General features: G+C 51.4%; 1 protein-coding gene across 1 annotated transcript in view; it reads right to left on the bottom strand.

Annotated features, from left to right (window-relative positions):
* Positions 1 to 23,901, bottom strand: part of SLC2A9 (solute carrier family 2 member 9) — a 157,189-nt gene that overhangs the window by 29,471 nt on the left and 103,817 nt on the right. The window contains exons 9-11 of the mRNA XM_004715138.2: positions 23,674 to 23,784; positions 12,392 to 12,493; positions 10,100 to 10,175 (exon numbers count right to left, since the gene is read on the bottom strand). Coding sequence (XP_004715195.1) covers positions 10,100 to 10,175; positions 12,392 to 12,493; positions 23,674 to 23,784 — 289 coding nt within the window. The remainder of the gene's footprint in view (positions 1 to 10,099; positions 10,176 to 12,391; positions 12,494 to 23,673; positions 23,785 to 23,901) is intronic.

Genomic DNA, 23,901 nt, shown 5'->3' on the forward strand with positions numbered 1-23,901 from the left:
GTGTGTGTGTGTGTGTGTGTGTGTGTGTGTGTGTGTAGAACTGTGCTCCTCCAGACTCTCCAGGGTAGATTTTTCCAAAGGAGGTTGCCAGGCCTTGCCTTTGCAGCACATCTGGATGGATTTGAACCGATCACCTTTCGGTTAGTAGCCAAGTGCTCAACCAGCTCGACCCCTTTGAGGCTCCCACCATCAGCTCTCCTAGAGCCAGTGGGGGGCTTCGCATGGCTGATGTGAAGCAGCAGGTGCTGTCATTAGGAGCCAGATGACATGCCCATGACCGAGGCCTGGCTGGCTGGCTGGCTCTTGACATTAACATGTTCTGCTTTCTTTTCGATGGAGGGTTGTCTCTGTTTGGGGTTTGTCATGGTGGTTGGTTTTGCTGTTGCTGCTGTGCGGGTTTTGTAGGATTTTCTGTACATGAAATCCAGGAGAGGTAAATCTATAGACACAGAGACTGGATTGCTCACGTCCTGGGGGCACGGCAGGGGAGGTTGGGGGGGACATGGGGAGCTAACAACTATGAGTGCGAGAAGACAATATTCTGAAATTGGTTGTGGTGATGACAGCATAAGTCTTCTTAATATGATTAACAATTACATTGCATGTTATTTGAATTCTATGCCAATAAAACCAGTTAAAAAAACACCCCCAAACGGCAGGCAAACGAGGCCTTTGCCCTCAGAATTCTGTTTGCTATGTTGATTGGGCCGCGCAAAACCGCTGGCTGCTCGGCGCCAGAAAGACCAAGTTTTCTACTCCGGGAAGAGTTACAGTCTCAGAGACCCCCAGGGGCAGGTCAACCCTGTCCTTGTAAGGGGCTGTGAGTGGCACTGACTCGATGGCAGTGAGGTTGTTGTTGTTGTTGTTGTTTATGCTCCTGGGGAGATTCAAGTGCATCGTCTAACCCAGGAAGCTTCTAGTCTCCCCAACCCAGCTGACACCAAATGAGCAAAACAAACTCGATGTCGGCTCACAAGGACCCTGTAGGACAGGGTGGACATGCCCCTGTAGTTTCTGCGTCTGTGACTCTTCATAGGAGTAGAAAGCCCCGCCTCTCTCCTGTGCAGTCACTGGTGGTGTTGATCTGCCGACTTTGTGGTTAGCGGCTCACCGTGTAACCCACTAGGCCACGCTGCAGAGCCCCATCGCAACCACTATGCCGCAAGTATTAGCAGCCACAGTCTGTTGGTGGGACACCGGCGTCCCTGTCCGCCCTGCTGCCCCACCCAATACCTGTAGAGTCCCCAGGTGTTCAACAAGCCCCTTGCAAACTTTCTGGTTCTCCCGCCCAAGTCAGGACAGATGCAGAAGCATTGGGGAACGAGACTGTTCCCCATTTAACAATAATGATAATGAAGCCTCTCGTAGATCTCCCAGTGTCTGTCTGAAGGTACCAAGTTCAAGGTGAGTAGAGGCAGGGGGTTGGAGTGGGCAGCCACGGCTCTACGTCACCCCAGGGGTGAGTCTAATTCCTGACAGAACAAGACAAGGAGAGGTTGTCACCTGCTGTCCCGGGCAGGTGTAAACGTGCCCCTTCTGGAAGGGAGATGAGGTGCCAGCTGGCCTTGATTCCAGTGCATATTGAGCGTAGCGGTGAGAAGAACCGGCCGACGTCTGGACTGACAAGCCAGGGCAGAAAGCAAGCTGCTGCACAGGCTGCCCACCTGTCTCACTGGATCCTCACCTTCATTCTCGGAGGGAGGGAGGGAGGGAGAGGCTAAGGGCACATCTGGATCAGGCCAGCGAGGAGGTAGCAGCTGAGGGGAGTGGTCCCCCGGGTCAGGCCTCAGGGTCTTCTCTTGCCTCCAGAATGAGCCATGTAAATTTGGCCATTCAATGTCTGCTCTGACTTGCAGGAGCTCCCCACGACATCAGAAAACTTCCCAGGGCCGTGGTCTTCCCTGCCTGAGTGCTGACTGCCCGTGCCACGTGCTGTTGTTGTTGTGAGGTGCCATCAAGGTACTTCCGACCCAATAGCGACCCCCTGCCCAACAGAACAAACCACTACCCGGTCCTGCACCATCCTCACCATGGTTCTTATGCCCGAGCCCATGGCTGCAGCCACGGTGTCCGTCCATCTCCCGGAGGGCCTTCCTCTTTTTCGCCGCCCTTCCACTTGACCAAGCACGATGTCCTTCTCCAGGGACTGGCCTCTCCTGACCACACGTCCCCAGGATGTGAGATGAAGTCTCTCCATCCTCGCCTCTGAGCGCACTCTGGCTGTATGTCTTCCAAGGCAGGGGTGGGGAGCCCTTCCAAGAGCCATTGGCTATTGAGGGCATCCTTCTCAGGCCATAGTGGTAAAAGATTTCATTAACTCGCCCCTGACCACTTGTCTGCCAGTGTGCCTTGCTGTGATGCTGGAAGCTATGTCAGTGGTATCTCAAATCCCAGCAGGGTCCCTCAAAGTGAACAGGTGTCTGCAGAGCTTCCACACTGAGAACAGACGACAAAGAAGGCTGTACACTTCAGAGGGATCAGCCACTGGAAACCCCACGGGGATCATTGAGAAGCCGTCCGTTACTGAACAACACACGCATCGAAGCAGCGCCTGTCAGGGTTCTTGCCACAAGACGAGCCCCCTGGGTTGCAAGCACTCAAGATAAGAGGAGGAAGGGCCTTGAGGAGATGGATGGACACCGGGACTGCAGCCGTGGCTCAGGCCTGAGAACCACGTGAGGACGGCGCAGGACCAGGCGGTGTTCCTTCTGTTGCACAGCGGGTCGCCGCGGGTCAGAACCGACTTGATGGACCTATCAGCAGGGTGGTGGCTGGAACTGCGTCTCTTTGGAGAGACACGTGAGCTAGCTGGTGGTGATTTTGGGGCCCTGGTACAGGAAGCCCTGGGTGACGTCGTGGTTATGAGTTGGGTGTTAACTGGAAGGTCAGGAGTTCAAATCTACCAGCCAGTTCACAGACGAAAGATGAGGCTTTCCACTCCCGTAAAGAGTTAGAGACTCAGACGCTCACAGGGCAGTTCTACCTGGTCCTATCGGGTTGCCAGGAGCCGGAATAGACTCAACAGCGGTGAACTTGGTTTTGAGGGTATGGCCTGTGGCCTGATGCTCCCCACCCATCAGCAGTCCCTGCTCCCACCTCCCATAGACAGACGGACAAAACAAACAAGCACCAGTCACTGTTGAGCTGGCTCCCACTCCTGCTGCCCATCTCCTCCAACTTAGGTATCAGACTAGACCTGTGCTCCGTACGGGCTCCATTGGCTGGATCTTTCTGGGGACAGGGTCACCAGATCTTTCTTCTGAGGCACCTCTGAGTTGACTTGAGCCGCTAACCTTTCCGTTTGCAGCGAGTTTGTTAACCACTTGTGCCACCCAGGGACTCCACTTGTGCATAGGCAGATGCATAGGCCGACGGAGCACACAGAGGAGAAGGCCCTGTGAACTCTGAGGCCGAGAACAGAGTGATGTGGACGCAAGCCAAGGCCTGTGGACAGCTCCCAGAAGGCAGGGAGTGGATTCTCCCCCTGAGCTTGCAGAGGGAGTGTGGCCCTGTGGACACTTGGGCTTGGGATTCGTGGCCCCAGCACCGTGAAGGTCCATGTCTGTTCTTCTTTGTGACTGTATCCCCAGGACACCCACGCCACAGCCACACAGGGACGCTCGTGTTCACCATCTCAGAGGCTGCCAGGAATGTATCAGTGACCGCTCAGTAGGGCCAGGATCCCAGGGACTGCCTGCCGAAGCCCAGCTGGGGGAAGGCAGCAGGTGAGAGAAACGGCCGCAGGGACACACCAGAACCAGAGTTTTGGAAACTGTCGGAAGTTCCGTTGAGAGGTCAGGCTGATGCATGGGAACCTGGGGCTTCTTCCTCAGCACGAGGTGTGCTCTCGGGGTTGGCAGAAAGTCACAAAGCACACAGCCACCCTTTCTTACTCAACTGGCGGGAGGCACGCTCCCTAGTTCACGTCGCCTTAGGCTGGGTGCAGAAAGATCAGTAGGAAACTCTGAGGGCGGCTCTGGGTGGAGCCGAAGGAGCTCTGGAGGGGAAAATGGTTACAGCCTGGCTGCTCACCTCAAGGTGGGTGATTCAAACCCCGCAGCCACTCCCTGGGAGGACGATGTCTGCATCTATAAGGATTGTTGTTGTTCTAACCACCACTGGGTCAATGCTGACTCCCAGGGGCCCCTGTGGGTCTCCAGGACTGTAACGGTTCACGGGAGGAGAAAACCCAGCCTTTCTCCCGTGGAATTGCTGGTGGTTTTGAACCGCTGACCATGCGGATTGCAGCCCAACGCACAACCACTGCCCCACCAGTGCTCCATCTTGTTCGGTTAGCAGCCTGATGTTTAAGAGATGGGAAGAGGCCAGGACTCAGGGCGCAGAGAAGTGAGTCAGATGGTCAGCTGGTTCACGCTGGTCATCGAGTCTGTTCCGATTCACAGCGACCCTGCGAAGGAAGCACCGGCCGGTCCTGTGTCGCCCTCACAATTGTTGTCACGTTGGATTCCGTTGCTGTCATTGCTTCGGCCCTTCTCGCTGAGGGTCTTCCTCTTTGCTGCTCCCCTTCTACTTCACGAAGCATGATGTCCTTCTCTGGGGACCGATCCATCCCTTCTGGTAACATGTCCAAAGTGGGGGAGACAGAGTCTCGCCATCCTGGATTCTAAGGAGAATTCTAACGCAACTTCTTCCAAACAGATGTGTGCTCGAGAATGACAGCTAGATGGTCACGATGCGTTGGGATTGACTAGCTGGAGGTGCGTTTAGGGGTTTGAATGGAGCAAATGGATGGCATTGGATTACCAGCTGAGAGGTTGGCAGTTCAAAACCACCCAGAGGTGCCTCGGACGACAGGCCTCACAATTCCCATCTGAAGGGTCAGGGCCTTGCAGAGGATGGAGCAGTCTATACACACACACACACACACACACACACACACACACACACACACACACGGGTGGACCTGGGTCAGAATGAACTTGAACATCAACAAACACAAGTACAAACAGTGGGAATTTGGAGGGGGTGGGTTTAGACGTGGTTCAAATCCTGGTGGGTCACCTATGGGCCATGGGACTTGGTCAAGACAGGGTAGCCCTGCATCTTAGGCGTGTCCTCCTTAGGGACATGTTTTTTACAGGGGTCACCTAATACATCCTGCATATCAGATATTTACATGACGATTCATAACACTAGGAAACTTATAGTGATGAAGTAGCAATGAAAATAATGTCACCGTTGGGGTCCCCACCACATGAGGAACTGCATGAAAGGGTCATGGCATTAGGAAGGTTGAGAACCCCTGGTCTAATAGAACCACACATTGCCGGGTCCTGGGAAGCTTCAAGGTTGTTGACCAGACGATGTTCTGTTGCTATCCCTAAGGTTTTCATGGCTGATGTTCAGAAACCTGGCCTTTCTTCTTAGTCTGGATGCTCCACTGAAACCTGTTCACCACGGCGGAGCCTGCTGGCATCTGAAACCCTGGGGGAATAGCTACCCGCATCACAGCAACACGCATGCCACCGCAGCACGGCAGAGGGGCAGAGGAGGCCGCCTGTTCGTGTACAGATTTGCACCCTGGGAAACCCTCTACAGGGCTGCTGTCGTCTGAGGCTGCTTGACAGCAGGGGGTTCTACTTGGATCCGTGGGCTGCATGAGCGGTGGAGGCAGACCCGGTGCAGGTGGGGAGGGGCGCATCTGGTAATAGAAAGGAGACTCGGAAGGTCAGCTGCCCAGCTGGAGCCCCTTCATCCGGCTCCGCCCCCTCATTCACTGATGGGAAACTGAGACCCAGAGGGGAAGCAGTTGCATAACTGCCATTTTTGGCAACGTTGGAGTGAGATTTAGGAGCTTCAGCAGATGGTCTGTGCTGAGCCTGACAACCGTGCTCTCTGTGAATGACACCAGGGATCACTTGTCTATGTGTGTGTGGTTGGGAGGTAGGTTGGTGGGTTCTTATCATTGTGTCCCCAAACCCAAACCCAAACTCACAACTATCAAGTTGATTCAACTCAGAGCGACCCTAGGGGACAGGGCAGAACTGCCCCTGTGGGTTTCTGAGACGTAACTCTTTACAAGAGTAGAGAGTTTGCCTTTCTTCTTGGGTGGGTGGGGCGCTGGGTAGTGGTTTCGAACTGCTGACCTTTTGGCTAGCAGCCCAAAGTATAAGAGAGGTGAAGAGGCCAGGACATAGGGGTCAGAGACGTGAGTAAGGACAGATCAGATGGTCAACTTGAAGTCAATTCACCCAAAGCCAAATCTGTGCAATCCATTTCTGAGTCAGAGTGAACGTGTTGCTGTGACAGAAACCCAAGCTATGCACAGGCAGGTCTCCCTGGAGGCCTGAACTTCGGGCATGCGAGATTCTCACTTTCCAAACCTCCGAGTGGAATAAATGAAGATGAATGTGCCGACAGATCCCCGGATACCCAATGCTTGCGACTTGCTCCGTGTTTAGAACTCTCTAGAGCCACATGAATTGGACAGCGAAGAAGAGCTGCTGCCTCTCTGTGAATAAGCAGATGGTGCAGGAAACTCAGCCATGCTTTCTCTCTCCCTTTGGCTATATACACAGGGAACAGGAAGTTAAAAAAAAAGGAAATATATGGAAAACTCACGCATGCAGACAACACGAAGACCTTCATAGAAATCAATAAGCGCTATTAAAACCATTCTGTCCGGCACAACCTATTCTGCACATTGTTGATAAGCAGCTCAAAGAAAGAAGGTAGATTCAGCAAAAGGCAGCACCCAGAATGGTCAAGTTGACAACTAGTAAGTCGGACACAAATTAGCATCAGCACATTGCTTTGCTTCCTGAAGAACTGATGGGTGGAGGGGCAGGCTCTGGGAAGCTGGGGCAGGTGGGTGGTGGTGTCACAAACCGAGACCCTCAAAGCAATGATGCGTTTCTGCAGCTAGGTCGCATACACAAACAGGACGGGCACCCTCAGGCCACGTGGGCAGGAAACACTCATTCATGCACCCGTTCTTTGTGCGACACAAAGGTCATCGAGGTCTTTGATATTTTCTTGTGTCTCTAACTCAAGAGCTCAGTGCTATCTAGTCGATTCCGACTCACAGTGGCCCTACGAGGACAGGGTAGAGCCGGCTCTGTGGGTTTCTGAGGCTGTAACATTTTTACTGGAGTAGAAAGCCTCATCTTTCTCCCTTGGTGTGGCTGGTGGTTTCGAACTGCTGACCTTGTGGTTGGCAGCCCAACAAGTAACCTATTATGCCACCAGGGCACCTTTTCTGTAATTTGCCCCCCTCCTTTTTGTGCCCCCTTTCAAACACTCCTTAAATTATCCCATTTTCAGCCCTGGTGTCATGTTATATGTTGGGCTGATAACCAGCAGGTCAGTAGTTTGAAACCACCATCCTCTGGAAGGGAGAACGTTGGGGCTTTCTACTCCAAAAAGGAGTTACAGTCTCCGAAACACACAGGGGCTGTTCTACCCCATCCTATAGGACCGTTAGCATGTCCTACAGCATCGGCTCGGCAGTGAGAATTATTCACACGCATATGTATTGCTTTCTTCTGCCCAATCCTTCCTGCAGGAAGTGAGGAGGTAAAATGGAGCCGTCATCATCCTGCACATGATTTTGTAGATTCTGAGGGGCAAGGAGTCATTTGACTTGATGCCCGTCTGACTCTGAGGGAGGGGCCAATGGCGGTTTCTCGCCTTCTATGATGGAGACCGGGGTTCGAGTCTCAGCCAATGTACCTCATGCAGTCACCACCCATCTGTCCTGGTGTCCTGCATGTTTCTGTGACCCTGAAGAGTGTTTAGCGGCATTCCCAGACCATGACAGGCTAGGAAGAAAGGCCTGGCAGTCAACTCCCAAGAACCAACAGACGTAAACCCAATGGAGCACCAGGTCTGATCCACAGCCGATTGCGGGGCTTTGGCGGGACCGGGCAGTGTTCCCTTGGGCTGTGCATGGTGGGCTCTGAACAACACCAGGAGGCATACAACCCGGGTGCTCTTCACTCAGACAGCACTGTGCCCTTGGACCTGAAACCAGCCCAGATTGCCAGCGCCAAGTCTGATGTCTGCAGTGCTGTTGTTGCTGTCTGTTTGGGTCTCACAGGAAGCCGGAAGCTGGAGTGTCGATTGATGAGGCAGGTCCAGTCCATTGTTACCCAACAACTTGAAGCCCGTCCGACAAGCATAGGTCCACGGCAGGGATAAAAATGACACCCCCGGAAATCCACGTGCATTAAGCCCCCGGGAATCTCCTCCGACCTGGGCCCTGCTACCATGCACAATGCCTCGGAAAGTGGATTCTTGCAGAAGCAGCCAGGTTAAAATCCAGCACCCTGTCATGGGATCTGCCTTATGATCCATTTACATTTGTTCTTGTTTTTAACATTTTCTGCTTTCTTTTCGACGGAGTGTTTTATCTGTTTTACTTTGTTATTCTTGTCAGGTTGGCTCGTTTTTGTTTTCAAAATCTATAGAGACAGTGACTGGATGCAGGGCTCCTTTGGGGTCAGGCAGGGGAGGTTGGGGGGAAAGTACCAGAATGAAGAAAATGTTCTGAAACAGATGGTGGGGATGACTGTACAATCCTTCCTGGTGTGAGGGACCTATTGAATTGTGTGGTAGGTGAATTATAGACCAATAAAACTGTGTATGTGGTGGTGGCAGGGGGGTGGGGTACAAAACCAAATAACAGCCCCTCACGGCCTGCCAACCCCTTTTCTGGCTCGGCATTTGGCGCGTGGGGAAGCAGAGCCATGGAAGCACAGTCCCTGCCCGCGAGGCACCCCTGAGACCAGATGCCCAAGCATGTCCATCACGTGCACTGCATCCGGGCTGAGGAAGGCCAGGGGTCTGCAGGAGTGCCAACGACAGGCTGCCTGGTTTCACAGAGCATTCCCAACTCCTGATCTTTTAAAGATGAGCAGCCGTGGCGTAAGTGGAGGTAGAGGGCGGGAGCAATGTTCTTCGAGGGAGGCCTCACTCGCTCTCTGCTCAGGGCCGACTTGGGAGGCTCTCTGTCTAGCACAACCACACCCGCCCAGCGCCAGTCCATCCAGAAGACAGTGAGGTCACTGCTGTGGCTACTGTGTCCGCCCAACATGCCGAGGGTTCTCCGGATTTCTGCTCACCCTCTACCAGGCTCAAAGGCAGCACTTCCACGGTTTTCTAAATGCAATTGGCACTCTTATCAGAGCCACTGGCCTGGGGGTTACACACACACACACACACACACACACACACACACGCAGCAGGCGGGGCTCTTGGGTGTGTGTCCCTGTGGTTTTCCCCCTTTCACCTCATTTTACCTCCCTGGCAGGCCTCTCTTCTTTTATCTTCTCCCCAAGCCCCAGCAGCTGCCTCAGGCAAGCTCTTAGCTTTGCCTTCTCATTCCACCTCTCAGAGTCTGCCTCTCCTCTGCGCCCCCTCCTTCAGAGACACCCCTCCCTGCCCAGGAGAAGATCCTGCAATCCCAATGGCAGCCTCTCCTAGGCAGGGGATAGCCCCGGGGGTCCCACGCTGCGCAGTGGGGCAGCAGGAGAATCTGTGGTGCTCCAAAGCCCCCATGCCCAGCTGCGCCCCTGCCCACTCCTGTGGCTTCGAGCAGTCCCCTAGCTGGGGGTCCTGGCTGATGGGTGAACTTGGAGCAGTCCCCTAGCTGGGGATCCTGGCTGATGGGTGAACTTGGAGCAGTCCCCTAGCTGGGGATCCTGGATGATGGGTGAACTTGGAGGTTTGGAAAGCCAGGAGCTGAGGGCCACAGAGGCTCTGGGCTTGATGAGGGTGGACAGCCTTTTTAGGGAGTCTTCCAGACATGACGAAGTCCTTGACACCCCAAATCCTGGAGCAACCCCAGGGAAGCCGGGGTCGGTTCCTCTCAGTCCCCTAGATCTGATGCATTTCAAAGGGGCTCGAACCTAAGAATGAATTCGAGGAGGACGCAGGACCCAGTCGTGTTTTGTCCTGTTGTGCACAGCATCGTTATGAATTGGAACCAATTCTACAGCAACTAACAGCAGCAGCAGCAGCAGCAGCAGCAGCAGCAGGGGTGAGGGTGGGGAACCAATCCCTGATTCAGGCCTGGGCCTGCACACAGGAGGGAGCGTCCCATAAGCCCCAATGACCAGCGATGAGAGAAGGGCCTTACCTGGCCCACTGCAGAAGGAGGCGATGATGGCCAGGATGCACACGATGCTCAGGTAAGGGATCCAGATGGCGCGGTTCTGCAGAAGAACAGCGTGGTGAGCAGGTGAGGAAGTGGCACCACCCCCACCTGCCATTGGAACCTCAGACAGGTCACTCCACACCTGAGAGCCCTGTTTCCACTCCCATGGAATGGGGAACATGATGATCCCTGAGCCATTCTATCTGCTCGCTGACCCTGGGAACCCTTCGGGGCAGTTCTACTCTGTCCTGTAGAGTCACACCTGTCCTAATAGGTGGGAGCATGCACTGCAAGGGCAGCTCAAAACATGCAGCACGGAGCCCTGCCCGCAGCAGGTGTGGCTGGGAAACCCCACATGCTGACTGAGGGCTTCCCCTGCAGCGGGCAGTAGGAGAAGTCCTATAGAGACCGGATGCTGTTTTTATTTACTGGGGAAACTCCCACATTCCCACCTCTGCCCTTCTGACAGGGCACGTGTGAAGTGGATACACTTCAGCAGGCATTCTGGGGAGGGGCTGCCCCATGGTACAAGGAGGAAAGATAAAAAAGGTGAAGGGTTTCATCTTGCTCATGGAGGAATGGTCAAGAGATCAAACGGTCAATCTGCTGCTTTAAAGCGTTGAAAGGCAAGGAGGTTACTTTGAGGACTAAGGTGCACCTGACTCCAGCCATGGTGTTTCCCATGGGCCTCATCTCTATGTGAAAATTGGACATTGAATAAGAAAGACTGACGAAGAATTGATGTGTTTGCATTCTGGTGCCGGTGAAGAATCTGGAATGTACCACAGACTTCCAGAAGAACAAACAGACCTGTCTTGGGAGAAATATAGGCAGAATGCTCCTTAGAGGCAAGGAGGGTCAGATGATGCCTCAAATACTTTGGACTTGTTGTCAGGAGAGACCAGTCCTGGGAGAAGGACATCACGCTTAGTAAAGTGGAAGGGCAGCAAAGGGGAGGAAGGCCCTTGGGGAGATGGATGGACACAGCAGCTGCAAAATGAGCTCAAATATAAGAACATTGTGAGGATGGGGCCGGACTGGGCCGTGTTTCGTTCTGTTGTGCACTGGGTTGCTTTGGGTTGCAATGGGCTGAAGAGTATCTACTACAAGCTCCTGTCTAAGGATTACATAGGTGGCTCAGTAGTAGTATCCACCTTCCGGGAGGGGAGACCTGCGTTCCAAACTGGTCGGTGTAACTCATTCACGGGCACCACTGCCTGGCCCTGCAGGCTTTGCCCGCGGCGATGCTGCTGCTGAACAGGTTCCAGCAGAGCCTCCAGACGAAGATAGACTAGGAAGAAAAGGCTGGTGGTCTCTGTCTAAAACCAGCCGGTGAAAACCCCGTGGTCTGATCCCAATGATGTGACCTGCAGCCTCTCGGGGGGCTGGCGCAGGCCTTGGCAGCAGTTTGTCCCTTTTTGCTGTGAGTCGGGGTTGACGCGATGACACTGGACAACATATAGCCACTTGTCCGGTGGGAGGGCAGGTGGCTCTCTGCTGAGCACCTGGTTAGCAGGCGAATTCCCATCTGATGAGTTGTCCCATTGGGCAGTCTGCCTCGGGGACCTCACCTTCACAAGAGGAAAACAAAGCCCCTTTCTGAAGGATTCATGCCCCCTGGACCCCGATGTACAGACTCACTCACTCACTCACTCACTCACTCACTCACTCACTCACTCACTCACTCACTCATTTGCTGCAAGGCAGGGAAGGCTCTAAATGCTGCCAATGCGTCTCACCAGACCATCCTCCTAGCACCTCTGGCTACTGGGATGATTATGCCCCATTTAGAGGCGGGGGTCTCGAGGAACTCAACAGATTGGGTGAGTTGCCAAAAATTTCACAGTGAGTACATGGTAAACCCAGGGCTTGGATCCTGCTAAGGCGGTCACAAAAGTAACCAGGCCTACTGGGGCAGAACCAAGCCCCTGCTGTCTCCTGAGACCACAGCACCCTGGGCTGGCATGTGGGAGCAGAAAAGGATGCCTTGGGGTTACCTGGAGCAAGCTCCTTGACTCCCACAGATGGGTACACTGAGGCTCTGAGGGGGACCTGCTCATTAGTGGCAGGGACAAAATCAGAATGCAGGTCTCTTGTCTCCTAGTCCAAGAACTCATTTCCCAAATCCTCTTCCCTGAAGACACCAGTGGACCTCAAGCTGCGATGTCCTTGGGGAGCCCCATCAATGAGGGGGAGCTGTAGATCGCAGGAGCTCCCTCAACCAAGGGGCCACAGCCAGGAAGCCAGCTACTGACTGACAGCAAAGTTCCGCACCTGCAACGTCAGTGTGACGGTGACGATCCCAAAGAAGAGGGCCATCAGCCCAAAGCCTCCAATGAGGAGGGGTCTCCGTCCGAGGTGCTCAATGACCAAGCCCTGGATTGGGGTGAGAGAGAGAGAGACAGAGAGAGTTATTCCACTGCTGGGAGCAAGCTGAGGGAGCATGGACCTGGGGGTCGGTCGGCAATGGGTCAAGAAGGGAGGCTCCCTGGTGCAATGGGTTCTGTGTTCAGCTGCTAACTGAAAAGCCGGCTGTTTGAAGCCGCGAGGCTGATCTGTAGGCTTGGACACCGCACAAGACAGTTCTACACTGTTGCACAGGGTCACTGCGAGTCAGAATTGAGCTGATGGCAACAGGTTTGGTTTGTTCATGCGTCAAGATCAGCTGGAGCTTTGAGTCAGCCCAGCTTCTTTCTCCACAGCTGCAGGCAGAGCAGCAATGGTATCTGCGAGAAAGCAAGCGAGGGAGAAGGAAGGAATGTTTGAGTTCCCCCAGGTATCAGCCTCGGGATCTGGAGAGGAGAGTGGGGTGAGGCTCCACTCACGTTGGACACCTCATCAGGAAAGATCCATAGCAAGGAAAGATCATCGCGGTTGGTGAAGTGGACAGTTGGCAAAGTCCAGGGAAATAAATCACCGAAGAGCTGTGTTGACACCTCTCATAGCCACAATGGTGGACTCAATTATATTAACGACCGTGAGGATGATGCAGGGCAGGACCACGTTTGCTTCTGTTATATATAAGGTCACTGTGAGTTGGTGCCAACACAACTGTGTGTCAAGATACTCACCTTTCCTCTTACTCTTCCTTGTTAGGAGAGGAGGACTTTCTATGACAGGGAGTGAGCAAGACTCTATAGCCTCCACACTGCCGCATCAGAGCCAGCTTGCCTATAGAAGGCAGGTGTTCTCCACTGTTCTAAGCCTCATGCTGTAGACTTCACCTGGCCAGACTCCTAGGGTAGGGGGAGCAGGGGGAAAGAAGGTTCTGTCACTGTGGTTGGGGGGGTTGCCACTGTGACAATCCATCTTGTCTATGGCCTTCCTCTTTTTTTGCCGCCTGTATTAGTCTGGGTACTTTGGAGAAACAAATCCACAGCAACTCATGTATAAGAGAGTTTTATGTAAAGAAAGCGTGCATCACGAAAACATCCCAACCCAATGCTGCCCAAGCCCACAAGTCCAACATTAACCCAATAACCCAACACCAGTCCACAAAGTCCTCCACCTCACAAAACAGAGGCAATGATGCCAACTGCAGGAGGAAAGCTGAGTCAGTGAATGAACAAGCATCTCAGCACTAGCAGAGGTCTCCACACGGCTGCCCCAGCACCCAGGGCTGCATCGGGATAGGTCCATGTGGCTTCTCCTTGGGGATGTCTTGTAGGAAATCAATCTTGCAAGCTGAAGCAGGGAACTGCTAAGGCAGCTGCACCCTGGTGCGACCATCATAAAGCAAGAGACCTGAGAACTAGAAAGACGAGGCTCACCACCCATTTATCGCTCTGCCTTTCAATTAGCCCCACATGTGTTTATCGGCCAGGTTGGCACAATTAACTAACTCACGGCCCCTCTATTTTACCAAGCATTGTAGCCTTCTCTAGAAACTGGTCTTTCCTGACAACATGTCCAAAGTACGTACCTCTAAGAAGCATTCTGGCTGTAATTCTTCCAACACATCCTCATTCTTTTGATAGTCTGTGGTATTTCTAATATTCTTCTCCAGCAGCATAATTCTAATCCATTGATTCTTCTTTGGTCTTGCTTATTCAATGTCCAACTTTCACATGCATATGAGGCAATGGAAAATACTGTGACTTGGGTCAGGCGCACCTTAGTCTTCAAAATAATCTCCTTGCTTTCCAAAACCTTAAGGAAGTCTAATGAAATGATTGACCCAAGGAAATGCATCCTCTGATAGCTTGACTGCTGCTGCCACGAGCACTGGTTGTGGGTCCACCCAAGACAAAAGCCTTGCTAAGTTCCGTATTTTCTCCATTTTTCATGTTACCCAAAGTCCCAGCTATGAGGATTCTGGTTTTCTTTACATGGAGTTGTCATCCATACTAAAGACTGCAATCCTTGATCTCCATCAGCAAGCACTTCAAATCCTCCTCACTTTCAGCGAGCAAGGTTGTGTCATCTGCCGCCTACCACCGGTTGTTGATAAGCCTTCCTCCAATCCTGATGCCACCCTCTTCTTCATATAATCCAGCTTCTCGGATGATGTGCTCAGTGCAGAGAGGGAACACAGCCCTGGGCACCGCTTTCCTGATTTAATCTATCAGCATTCCCTTGTTGTGTTCCCACATCTGCCTCTGGATCAGTGTCAAAGTTCTGCAGGAGCACGACGACGTGTTCTGGAATTCTCATTCTTTTCAAGGCTGTCCATAGTTTGTTACAGTCCACACAGTTTAATGCCTTAGCATAATTAACAAAACACAAGTAAGCATCTCTCTGGTGGTCTCTGCTTTTCAACCAGGTTGAAAAGCATATATTCACAATGATGTTCCTGCTGCCACATCCTCTTACGGATTTGACTTGAATTCTGGCAGCTCCCTGTTGCTGTACTGCTACAACGGATGTCGGGTGACCTTCAGCAACATTTTATTAGCATACAACATGAAGGATATTGTTTGATACTTTGCACATTCGATTGGGTCACTTTTCTTTGAAATGGGTCCTGGTTAGGAATTTTGTCAACTAGACACTCTTGGGCAAGGGTAGGGGCGGGGCCTAACCTATCAATTGGGTCATAGCCTGCTAACACCCCCTTGGTGTCATAAGCCTTTTTCTGTGACAGTGAGAGACACTAGGCACTGCCTCTTTGACTCGTTGCCTTCCTGCTTGCTGAGACTCTGCCTCTTCTAGCGCAGCTCCATGTGGACTGCCGGACCCTGAGAGCTGTTGGCACCCTGCCATGTTTCCACCAACCTTGGGTCCACAGGGCTCTGCACCCACCAGCCTGTGATCCCCCTCTGTCTCACCTTGTCTGTCTGTGTCAGCGGCCTGCAGCCGCATGAGTCTGAAGAGGCCCTGGCTTGCATCGGCTCATGGACTTGAGGTGGACCGGGCGAGGATGCCCTTTTGATATAAAATTACTTCTTGTTATCAGTCTCTTTCCTTCCTATGCATATAGGAGTGTCACTGGATTTCTGTCTCTAGACAACCCGGCCTAACACAAGTATAAATACGGATCTCTTCCAATTGATGGGCCAGGTAACAGTCTTTCAAAGGTCTCTGCTGGTCCAGGCCTGGGGTCAGAAGGTTCCACAGACACTGGGCCGGCCTTAGCCTGAGGTGGCTGTCACATTCCTGCACCTTGGTGGGCCTTCCTGATAGAGGCGACTGGCCCAGGAGGGGCCCATTCTCTGGCAAATAAGAGTCTGCAGGGCGTCCTAGTGATCTCTAGGAAGCACCTCCTCTCAGCCCTGGTTTTCTCCTCTTCAAATCCGTCCTGTGTCCTGATCTCTCTCTGATCTCAGGCCTGGTCAGGCTCACAAATCCCTCCTCTATTACCTTGACAGAGACTGTGCACCCTACACAGCTGTGACACTCCTCACATCTGGCTAGTTAGGTGGCCAGTGCACCTGGAACTACCTACAGCCATTGGGCGGCGGGTGAGCCATGCTCTGCTCCCAACTGCCTGACAAGCAAAGTACAAGGCACAGGCTCAGAACATTCACCTGACATTCCCGTGCTACCACCTGTGAGCTGAGGATAAAGACTCTTTATGTCTCTCAGAAGCACCTGTGATGGAGCCTCTTGGGTCCTGAATGTCTCTGCCGAGGAAGGACATTTCTTTTTTTTTTTTTATCGGGGGCTCTTACATTTCTTTTTTTTTTTTTTTAAACATTTTATTAGGGGCTCATACAACTGTTATCCCAATCCATACACACATCAATTGTGTAAAGCGTATTTGTACATCATTTCTCAAAACATTTTCTCTCCATTTAAACCCCCGACATTAGGTCCTCATTTTTCTCCTCCCTCCCCGCTCCCCCCTCCCACATGAGCCCTTGATAGTTTATAAATGGGTATTTTGTCATATCTTGCCCTGTCCGACTTCTCCCTTCATCCACTTTTCGGTTGTCTGTCCCCCAGGGAGGAGGTCACACACAGTTCCATGTAATCGGTTCCCTCTTCCCTACCCATTCTCCCTTTACCCTCCCTGTTTTGCCACTCACACCACTGGTCCTATAGGGCTCATCCATCCTGGATTCCCTGTATTTTCAGTTCCTATCTGTACCAGTGTACTTCCTCTGGTCTAGCCAGTCTTTCAAGATCGAATTCGAGTCATGGTAGTGGGAGCGGGGAGGAAACCTTTAGGAACTAGAGGAAGGTTGTATTTCTCATCATTGTTACATCGCATCGCACCCTGACTGGCTCATCTCCTCCCCGAGACCCCTCTGCAAGGGGATCTCCAGTGGTCTACTAATGGGCTTTGGATCTCCACTCCACACTCCCCCCATCATTCACTATGGAGGAAGGACATTTCAATGTGGGATTACAGAGACCTCAAGGAGCAAGTGGACGGGCACTTGGAAACAGTCCCCCAGACCCTATGGTTTCAGCTGCTCCCTGGGTTCCCCTGGGTCACAGGATGGAGGAAACACTGAGCTAGGATCCAGTCCGAACCCAGGAAGGGGAGTCACCAAAGGGGAGGGGCCCTAGAATGGAGAGTCACTATGACCTCAGAGGACCTCATTGTGACCTGCTCACCTAGGAGCATAGGGTATAAAAGGTGGGTGCCAGAGCCTGAGGTCTCACAGAGAAGGTGCCCACACTGCTGGCGCTCCTGCTCCTTGCCCTTCCAATCTCCTTTTTGGGGGAGGCTCACCTCGGACACACATCATATCCTGTTCCGTGCCCCTGGGAAAAGCTCTGCAGTCAACACGCATGTGTCCCTCTCTGTGGTCTGGGAGGTTCTTCGGACGTCCCCATTGAGCCTTCCTTCCTTTCCTGTCTTCTTAATGAAGCTTTGCTTTCTTCCATTGAGTCATCTGTCATTAGTGTTCAAGGTGTCGGCTTTGTTCTTGAGACGGTCACTGCATTTCGGTAGGTGAGACCTGTATGAAGTCAAATTCTGGCTGTTGTCCGTCAGTTTGTCTCACTGGGTGGCTTGCATGTTGCTGTGATGGTGGAAGCCGGGTCACCGGTATTTCAAATACCAGCAGGTCACCCTCAGTGGACAGGCTTCAGCTGGGCTTCCAGACTCAGAAGGAATAGGCTGTCCACTGTGAGGCATTAGCCCCGGAAAACCTTATGACGACCCGTGAGACCTCGCCAGATGTGGTGCCAGAAGACGAGCCCCTCAGGCGGGAAGACAACATACAAGTAGGGAAGAGCTGCCTCCTCAAATTAGACTTGACCATCATATGAACAGAGAAGAATAGTGAAAGTACCACGGACTGCTAATAGGCCAACCAAGTCTGTCTTGGCAGAAGTGTAGCCAGAGCGCTCCTTAGAGGCAAGGCTGGGGAGACTTCGTCTGACATGCTTTGGACGTGTGGTCAGGAGAGACCAGTCCCCGGAGAAGGACATCGTGCTCGGTAAAGTAGAGAGGCCGCAAAACAGAGGAAGGCCCTCAATGAGATGGATCGACACCATGGCTTCAACAGTGGGCTCAAGCATAGAAACAATTGTGAGGATTCGCGGGGCATGCAATGTTGTGTTCTGTTGCTCACAGCGCCACTATGCTTTGGAACCGGCTGGTGACGGGAGCAGAGTCTCATCTATTCCTGTGGAGCAGCTGGGGATTTCAGACTCCTGTCCTCGTGGTCAGCGTCCTAACATGTAACCCACTACAACACCAGGGTGCACACCCAGGAGCGTGATGGCTGGCTCACATGGTGTACTTATCCCCGGTCAATGGAGGAGAGGCCATGCCCGGTTCCATGTGGTTGGACTATTTACAGTGTATGCAAGTTCCAACATATCTGCACCCTCTCCAGCATGCGTTGCGTTCTGCTTCTCCGAACGGTAAACATCAATTCTGGGACGAGGCGGTGTCTCATTGTTGTTTTGATTTACATCTCTCAGATGCCCAGTGATGGGGAGCGTTTCTTCATAGGCTTGTCGGCCACCTGCTGTCCTATCTTTGGGCGCAGTGTATGACACTGTTTTGCTGGTATGCATAGGGTTTTCTGTGGATAATCCTTCAGATTGCCTCCCATACTTTGGACACGTTATCAGCAGAGACCAGTCCCTGGAGAAGGACATCATGCTTGGTCAAGTCGAGGGACGACCAAAAGGAGGAAGGCCCTCTACAAGGTGGATTGATCCGGGGGCTGCAACAAAAGGGCTCACACCTAACAACCGTGGTGAGCGGGTTGCAGGCTGGGGCAGGGTTTCCTTCTGCGGTAGGTGGGGTTTCCGTGAATGAGAGCCAGCTCCCCAGCACCTCACCACACTCACGAGAATCCCTCCCTCGGAAGTGGACAAGAGGGGAGACGACAAAAATGTATGCGTATGTGGCCACACAGACACTGGTATTTACACGTTAGAACAACTCTACAAGACTTCCCACCCGTAGCAGTGTCGAAGTGCTTGAGCTCTGCAGAGGGAGAAGAGACACTGGATTGAGATGTGGCCCAACGTGGTCCGTACTCTGGTCTCCCACATGGCTGTCCTATGCTGACACTCAGCGATGCACCAGCGGCGAGGAGGCCCTGCGAGACCCAGGGTAGTGACCATCCAGAGAGATACTGGATGATTGCCAAAGCTTGCATGCTAGCGGGGAAGGAGGAAAAAACGGGGTGCTCTGGATTCTCACCGACTCAGCTCTCTGTGTCGCAAAGAAAATGGCAGAGCACCAGGGAAGGTCCATGTTCCCGTATTCTAACTGCTAGTGACTCTGCATCCTCTTCTTCTTCTTCCTCACCCTCCTCTTCTTCTTCTTCTTGAATTGAGAGAAGCCTTCCAGAGTAGATGCCTAGTTTTATAGTCAGCGATCCGTACACATTTTGTTTTACCTCAATCATTGCAGTCCCCATCTCTGCTTTCACGAACTCCAGCCCCACCCCCACCCCCCAAAAGGAGCTGGGGTCACCATGATCAGAACAGACTTGACAACTGACAACACGTCTCCCTACTTCTCTGGTGGTGGCAGTGGGCACCCTTCAGGCTTACAGTGGCACCCTCCATCCCAGCAGTAGCAGACTCTTGCTATGCTGAATAATGTGTGAGAGTGAATCCCATTCGCCTGGGTCGGCACAGAGAACCTACTCTTCTCAATGGAATGGGCCTCGTGTCCCACAGAGCAATCCCCTCCCCACGTGAGGTGGCCTTTCATGCTCAGCCTGAGCCGAAAGGCACTCCCTGGATACTCTCTCAACAGAAAATTAATGCGCCCAAACAAACAAACAAAATCAATTTGGAACACCGGCTGTTTCCACAAGATGCAATTACTTACAGCTGCCCAAGCTGATGAGGGTTACCCAGACATCAAATGAATAAAGATTTCTTTCCCAGTTCAATTTTATTAAGCCCCATAGGCATTTTAATAGACTGTCAAAAATCCCATGAAGAAGAAAAAAAAGGAAGTCCTATTTGATAGGCAATTACCTCAAGGGATTGATGAATTAGTGAAATGCTTTTGGAAGTAGGGCAATAAAAATGTCGGGAAGGGCAAAAGATTTATTGAATGGTGACCCTGTCAACACTTTGAGTTTTGCTTCCACCACAAGCATTATCAGATGGCGTATGTGTCTCTGGTAGCTGCTGTCACAAAGTTTTACAGACTTGGTGGTTTAAAAGAAAACAAATTTAGCATCTTAGACTTCTGCAAGTCAGATGTCAGAATTTTCTCCTGGGGATAGAATCCAGGTGTAGGCAGAGCCGGCTTCCTTCTGGAAGCTTTGGGGAGAATCCATTCCCTTGTCTGTTCCAGCTTCTAGCCTGTATTCCCATGGTCAGTAGTTTGAAACCACCAGCAGCTCCTCTGGAGAAACTGTGGACTTTCTCCGCCTGCAAACAGATAGTCTTGGAAAACCCACCGGCGTGGCTCTGAGTCAGCACTGACTCGAGGGCGGTGGGTGGGAGCCGCCATTCCTTGGCTGGGAGCCTCTTCCTCCAACAACGGCATCACTGCCTCCTCTGATCTTATCATCACCTTCCCTTCTCTGACTCTGACCACACTGTCTCCCTCTCTGACTCATACACACCCTTGTGATTCTCTCGGCCTCACACAATCTGCCCATCTCGAGATCCTTAACTGAGTCCCATCTACAAACCCCCCCCCTTTTCAACATAGGATCGTTTCTTTTATGTGCCAACTTGGATAAGCTGTTGTGGTAGTTACATCATCTGTTGTCAACTTGAGACGATTAAGAGTGAAGGCGTGGAGTTTATCCTGTCCATCGGGTCGCAGCTTGAAGACCTCAGTTGAAGGTGCCAAGGAAAGAGCTTGCTGGAGGTGGATGCACACTCACTTCCCTTTGAGATATTACTGATAACGAGCCACATGGAGACACACTGATGGCACCCAGGGTCCTGGAGATGGAGGAGCCAGGTGGAGACCCCTGCCAGCGCTGATTTGCTTATACCACCATTGGATCCACAGGACTTTCCACCCACTGGCCTGTGATCTTCCTGAATTTGGTGTCATTGCATGTGTGCGTGAGTCTGAAGAGGAATTCATGGATTGGTGTCAGACATATGGGCTAATATAGGACTTATGGATTTGATCTGGACTGGGCTGAGATGTTTTCTCAATATTCCATTGCTCTTGTATATAAAGCTCTTATAGACATATGAGTGTCTATGAGTTTGTTTCTGTAGTCCACCCAGACGAACACAGCTATATCCACTACCATTGAGTCAATTCTGACTCAAAGTTATCCTATAGGGCAAAGTAGAACTGCCCCTAGGGTATCCCAGACTGCAAAAAATTATGGGAGCTGTCAACCTCATCTTTCTCCTGACTATTAGCTGGTGGTTTGAACCACTGACCTCGTGGATAGCAATCCAAAGCTTGCTTAAAACCACCAGCACATGTATTAGGGTATAGGAAATAGGGATAGGCTAAAGAACCCAGTTATTGCACTGAATTATACATGTAGAAATTGTGAATTTTGAGTATGCTTGTGTATAATTTTGCCACAATTTTAAAAAGTAATTATATGCATAACAATAAGTACAAGGAAGAATAAAATGTTCTAAAATTGATTGTGGTGATGCTTGTACAACCCATCTTGTTATGATGGAACTATTGAATTGCATGATATGTGGATAAAGTGCCAATAAAACTGTTAAAAAAAAGAATCCAGTTATTCAACCAAACCCTGATCGAAGTACTTCTGTGAAGATAGTTGTAGATGCTACCATGCCCAGTCAAATGACGTTAAACAAGATAGTTGTTAGCTACCATCAAGTCACTTACAACTCATAGTGATCTTGCCAGCTTGGGTCATCTAGAGAAGCAAGACCAGTGGTGTGTGTGTGTGTGTGTGTGTGTGTGTGTGTGTCTCAAGATATTTATATCAAGAAACGGAGTACATAGTTGTAGACGTAGGTTCATCAGTTCAAGTCCCCTGGCCAGATGCAGCTGCAGCCTCCTCTGATGCATGCAGCTGCAGAAGGGGACCAACAGGGAGATGAACGAGGAGAGCCATAGGCTGGCGGAGGCAGAGGTAAATGGATCCAAAGTTGGCAGAAGGAATCCAAGGCTGGCAGTCCACTGAAGGCTCCTGGGGTCGGCAGTGACCCAACAGGAGACCCACAAACCAGAGAACAGGGTCCAGCTCCAGCAAAAGGTGAAGGGCCTGCGAGACCTTGGCTCTGCTTAGGCTCTCTCTCTCTCTCGGATGAAAACTCACACTCCCAAGGAGGAGTCATCAGACTGTGACCTGGTTGATAGGTTGTCTAGTTGACATAAACTCTAACCATCCCAGTGATCCTCTGTACAACAGAACCTAACACTGTCCAGTTCTGGGCCGTTCTTACTATCTCTGTTGCATTTGAGCCACAGAGTCAATTTACCTTATTGAAGGGCTTCTTCTTTTTCAATGACCCTCTACTTTATTGATCATGGCATCCTTCCCCAGGGACCAGTCCCTCTTGATAACATGTCCAAAGTATGTGAGATGAACTCTTACCATCCTCACTTCTCAGGAGCATCAGGCTGTATGTATTTTTTTTCATGATGGATTTATTCATTCTGGCAGTCCATGGCACGTTCATAATTCAGATGTGTCAGCCCTTCTCTGGTCTTGCTTACTCACCATCCAGTTTCCACATGTGTACGAAATGACTGAAAATGTCATGCCTCAGGCCAAGCCCCATCTCCTACAGACTCAAAATATGACGTGGTTTATTTAGCTAGTTATCTCCCCAGCTTGGTCACAATAACCATGCCCTATAGGGCCCTAATTTCCTTGTACTCACCGAGAACATAGATTTTCAGTAAATGACTGAACAACAAAATAAGATAGACGAGACCCCGAACCAGGCAACACGATCATAAAGATGGTATGGAATCCAGCAATATTTTGTTCTATTACACGTTGGGCTTGGATTAATTTTTTTTAGTTATGGCAGGGGAGGTTGGGAGCTATTAATAATGAGGTCAAGAAAGAAGATGTTCTAAAATGGATTGTAGTGATGATTGCACAACTCTTTAAATGTTTAAGCTATTTCACGTGTGATATGAGTTATCTGTCAAAACAACTGTTAAAATGAAAAAGAATTTAACAGAGAAAAATAAGGGGGAACCTGGAGCTCAGGGAGATGGTATGCTTTCCCCAAAGCAAACAGTGAAGACAGAGCAGAGCCAGGATTGAAGCCCAGTTTGGTCTCACTAGAGACTGTGGCCCGCCAGGTTCTAGAGAGCGCCACCTCTGTCCTGCAGAGTGTCTGGTGGGCTTCAAAGGCCAACTTGCTGGTTAAAAGCTGAGTTCTGAACTACTGGGCTACTGGGGTTCCACTAAATGGCAATTGCTGCCCTTGCTGTTCGTTTCCACAGGGTTGGCTCCTCCTCATTCAACCTGCAGTAGAATGAAGCAGTGCCTTGTGCTGCATCATGCCTAAGACTGGTGTTGTGTGAGCCCGTTGCTGCGGCCAATGTGTCCCATGCTCATCGGGAAGAAGAACAGAGATGATTCACCTCTAGACGGGAAAGTGATCAGCGATACACTGCGTGCTGAGCTCCAAAGACTTAGGTGGTTTGGACTGTAATGGGCCTTCCAAGACATGCCTGTTCTTCACCCAGGTCCTGGAAGTTCTGCTTGTTATCCTGTGAGGGAGGGGTATCCGGGAATACCCCTCAGGTCACTTACAGAGAAGATGGCTGCCAACGTCTCAATGCCGCCTGTGCTCAGGGTGATGTATGGAATCTTTTCTGGAGGGATCCCAGCCGTTTCAAAGATGCTATTGGTGTAGAACCAAATCTGTATTGTAGGGAGAGAAAGGAAAGGCAGGGGTCAACGGGAGGCATCTATTTCCTAAAAGAAAGGTAGGTAGCAGGTAGTCTCTGAAATTCATTACTAAATCCAGAATCACAGGAT

The sequence above is a fragment of the Echinops telfairi genome, unplaced genomic scaffold, assembly GCF_000313985.2.
Source record: "Echinops telfairi isolate 266 unplaced genomic scaffold, ASM31398v2 ScPeMD7_28;HRSCAF=97, whole genome shotgun sequence".
Taxonomy (NCBI): Eukaryota; Metazoa; Chordata; class Mammalia; order Afrosoricida; family Tenrecidae; genus Echinops; species Echinops telfairi.